Below are 4,414 nucleotides of genomic sequence, written 5' to 3'. Positions count from 1 at the left end.
AGAAAGATGAGTAGACAGAGAACCTAGCGAAACTAGGCATCATTACCCTATTCTGCCAACTCTACTTCCAGGAACAAAATGCAAGTTGGGTGACTCCTAGGCCAAAGAAGAATTGTATTTTCAGGAGACAATGGTGAAGAATAGACCATCCTCTCTTCCCAGAAGCTTCTTTGCAGAGTACATAAGAGGAGAGCAATATGAGAAGGAGGAAATGGAAAAGGAAGAAGAGGAGAGAGAAGGAGAAGAGAAAGAAGAGGATGATGTGCTTCATTGTCCAGGTGTTAACTGGAACTTCATGTCATTGCAGGTTATAGCAATGAACTTTTCCACAATAAAGGTTAGGTAATTGCAGTTGGGAGTGACTTGGCCTGGTTTGGACAACTTGCAGAATGTCAAATCAAAAGGACGGGGGCTTTTGTGGCATTTGCCCCCCTTGAGCTCACAGGCAACAACGGGACTGTTACAAACAGCTTGGACCGTTTCCAGATCCTCATGGATGAATGTGTAGTGGGGTGTGCAACTGACATTGTGCTTCTTCATCTTGTGTGCCATCATGGTATTGCATTCCCTGCCCGTCATTTCAATCCTAAGGTAGTCTTTGCTGCTCGGAAAGAGAGCCTCAGCTCTTAGCATCTTGCTTCCTCCAACCTCATCTTCACTGGGGACAGTCTCTTCTGGCCAGCCAGGTTGCACCACTCCTCTGTTGCTAAGCACCAGGGCTTCTGTGGTTCGGCTGCCCTGTCCCTGTACAGTGGCCTCAGCTTTGTCTTGTGAGTCACTGGACCAAAATTCATTCAGTGGCTGATCACTCTCCTCCAGGACTGCTGCAGCCATGTGAAGACCCAGACCCAGACCCAGACCCAGGCCCAGCAGCAGCAGCAGCAGCATGAAAAAGATCTGCACCAGGTTCAGCTTCATTTTGCCTGGAGAGGAGAAGGGAAATGGAAGGCATGACTTTGAGATGAAAATTGGCTTCAGTAGAGACACAGCTTCCCCAAGTCCTACATCATAGTCTCCTCTTTCTTAGCCACATTACTGCACTCTCTTCAAGGAACTTATCCTTTTTCTTTTCCTATTTTGCCTGTCCCTTCTAACTACATTGCTTGTTGCTGGGTAATAAGGTGTGGATCCTGAAGAGTGGGAAGATAACCAGGGGAAGCAGTTCTACAACTGGTTTACATATGGAGAATTAGCGAGGAAAGGTGGCACCAGTTGATTCTTAAACAGAAATTAGTTCCAAATAACCAAAGAGAATGGTTGAGAAGACAAGTGAGTCCAGTATCACACTTTCCTTTAGAGAAACTCTTGTAGAAAGACTTACTCACAATAAAGGAGTAAAGTTATTATAAGAGACCATCTCTCTATTTTAATCCCAAATTTACTTTTTCTCATTCAAGTATCTATTACTCTCCTTGCTACTTAGCCACCCCAAAAGAGAGCAAAAATAAACAAGTAAATAAGAATACCATAGTCCATTCTCAGTCCTAAGCTGAAGATGGAGGAAAGATGTCCAATTTCATGTCTCAGGCTCCTGATAAAGCTACATCTCATCGTGCCAGATTTCTTCTACTATTAAAGACCTCCTAGAGTCTGAGTTTTCCTGCTGATTAGGTTTTTACTCTTAGGGACGAACTGAAATAAAAAAATGAAACCAAAGAAAACCAAACAAATGACCTGCTGGGGTTCCCCTAATACTAAAGATCCTAATGAGAGGGAGATCCAATCAAGATGGCAGAATAGACAGTCCCCAGCGTCACTCTCTCCCACAAATCAACCAAATTTACAACTATAAAAATGTAACATCAGCCAAGCCGGGGCAGCTGGAGCTCAGGGGAAGAGGAGGAGAGACCTACGGAGTTCATGAAGGCAGGAGAGACTACGATGAGAGAAAGAAAAAGGTGCTCTGAGCATTTCGGGCCGCAGCTGCTTTAAGGCTCGAGCTGATGAGCACATGGAGCAGGAGCCAGCAGAAGCCACAGCTGTGCCCTTCAGATGGAGTTACTTGGAGGCAGCAGGAGAGAAGAGGGCCTTGGCGGCCTTGAGGACAGCAAGACCACTGATAGGGTTCACGTGGACCCATGCAGGAGTGAGGAGCCAGAACTGAAAAAAGGGAGCCACTCAGAGGCCAGTGAGTCATTGCAAGGGACGAGCACAGAGCCTGTCCCATGGGAAGTGTTTGCAGCACGGGCAGTCGGGGAGACATGCCCACCAGGGGAACACTGGGTCACAGCAAGGACAACCGACCTACCCCCCAATCAGCACAGGACATTCAGAGGAGACTGGTCAGGAATGCAGAATTGCATGGGGTGCAGTTTGATGAAAAAACTCAGGCCCAGATCAGAGTTTCTACAGAACACAGATCCACTGGGTCTCTGGAGAGCTGGAAGTACCTATAAGGTCAACCATTAAACCCTGAGCTGCACAAAAAGCCTTCCCTAGGGAAACAGGCGCAAAGTAGCAATTTAAACAACCACACAGCTCAAGTACTGGTTCCCACAGGAAGTTCTCCCGTGTTAGAAGCAAAGGACAAAAAATTAGTTCTGGCCCAGGCATACCACCAGCACCTGGGGGCCTGCCTGGGAACTGGAGGCTTGGTCTGGGGAGTGGACCCCACTCCCACGTCCCAGCAAACTGTACCAGTGCCTTGGGGCCAGCATGGGGACCCGAGGCATGGAGAAGGGGACTGGACCCCCCTCCCACGACCAGGCACACCACGCCAGCACCTTGGGGCCTGGGGGACCAAGGCATGGAGAAGGGAACTGGACTTCTCTCCCACAACCAGGGCCACCATGCCAGAGGCATGCAGAAAGGGACTGGATCCTCCTCCCACACCAGGCACAAAATGCCAGCACCTCGGGGCCCACCTGGGTACCTGAGTTATGAAGAAGGGGACCAGACCCTCCTCCCACAACCAGGCACACTGTGCCAGTACCTCGGGGCCCACCAGGGACCCAGGACATGGAGAAGGGGACTGGACCCCTCTCCCACAACCAGGCACATGCCGCCAGTGCCTTGGAGCCAGCCCAGGGACCAGAGGCATGGAGACGGGGACCAAACACACCCCACAACCCGGCATACTGCCAGTGCCAAGGAGCATGCCGAAAATAGCACCTCCGCGTGGGTGGCCCACCATAGTCACCACAATAACCATGGCCGCTGCAAAAGCGGCTAGATGCCACAGCCACCATGCAGATGGTCCGCCAACCACTGGAGTGCATTCACAAAAGAAGAGTCACCAGCAGAGACAAAGAAAAGAAGAGGATGTCTCTTTCCACAAAACCCATTTCAGAGTGACAAAGCATCTGCTCTATGATAATATTGGAGGACCTGATCACATCTCTCAGCATTGGACAGATCATCTAGGCAACAAGTTAACAGAGTAACCATTATTCTTTCAGAAGAGAAGAAATCTAGGGCAATTAGAGGGGGGAGGGGGAGAGAATGGGGGAAGGGGAGAGATTGGACAAGGGGCATAAAGAATAATTACGATTTGTAACAATATATATGCTAGTAATATTGATTTAATCAACATATCTCAATGTTCAACCCCCAAAATATGTATAATCGATTTTGATTCAATAAATAGAACAAATTTTAATAATTAATTAATTAATTAATTAAAATTTTTTAAAAAATCCTAATGAGGGCATAAGCATCCTTGTCCTGCTAGGCCACTCTCAACCCCTTATCAAAGAGAGGCCAGAAAAAAAATTGCTATAAATAACAGGATTGAGATAATTGATAAAATTAGAATATAGTCTATGGAGTAGATTTAAGGGAATATCCATGTTTTTTGGAAATATACACTGAAACATTAAGAAGCAAAGGAGCACAACGTATACAAGCTACTCTCAATGGTTTAAAATATAGGTATTGCCTCTGTGCATGTGTTTGTTTATAGAGAGAAAATGATAAATGTGGGGAAAATTCTTAAATAATTTATTTGCATAATGAGTGTTCAGGAGTTCCTTATATTATTATTGCAACTTTTCTGTAACATTCAAAATATTTCAAAGAAAAATTTTTAAATTTTACAAAAGAGAGAGAACTTCCATGTTGTTGTCTGGGGCACCCAACACCACTGTGACTTACCTACACAGCTATGTAGGTTCAAAGATTCTGGTGTCCTCCCTTTCCCCACGTTCTTTCCTCCCAGGGTTTACTTCTCTGTGAGCAATGACCTGAATGCTGCTCTTCAGAAAAATGGTTATCTCCTGGTGGACTACATGCTCTTAAATACAGACTTACTTCCTACACACCTCCTCTACAGTTTCCCCCACCCCGCACTGAATAAACACACTCAGCCAGTTCTCCTTTCTGCTCCCACAAACACTATGAAGTATGGCTATTTGGTCATTGACACAGATCCAGACATCCAAAGCAGGAAATGTCTCCAGCCTGGCTAGTTTCATCA

At 46.5% G+C, this 4,414-nt stretch overlaps 1 protein-coding gene across 1 annotated transcript; it reads right to left on the bottom strand.

The window, feature by feature from the left end:
- Positions 1–267: 267 nt before the first annotated feature.
- Positions 268–918, bottom strand: RNASE10 (ribonuclease A family member 10 (inactive)). The gene has a single exon (XM_063088416.1). The coding sequence runs from the start codon at positions 916–918 to the stop codon at positions 268–270; it is 651 nt and encodes a 216-aa protein (XP_062944486.1).
- Between the last annotated feature and the right edge of the window lie 3,496 nt (positions 919–4,414).

This window comes from Cynocephalus volans, chromosome 3, assembly GCF_027409185.1.
Source record: "Cynocephalus volans isolate mCynVol1 chromosome 3, mCynVol1.pri, whole genome shotgun sequence".
NCBI lineage: Eukaryota > Metazoa > Chordata > Mammalia > Dermoptera > Cynocephalidae > Cynocephalus > Cynocephalus volans.
The sequence above is the reverse complement of the archived record's forward strand: the minus strand, read 5'-3'. Positions and strand labels throughout refer to the sequence as shown.

Excerpts from the sequence above, each read along its gene's own strand:
- RNASE10 (XM_063088416.1), bottom strand. The coding sequence starts at position 918 with ATGAAGCTGAACCTGGTGCAGATCTTTTTCATGCTGCTGCTGCTGCTG.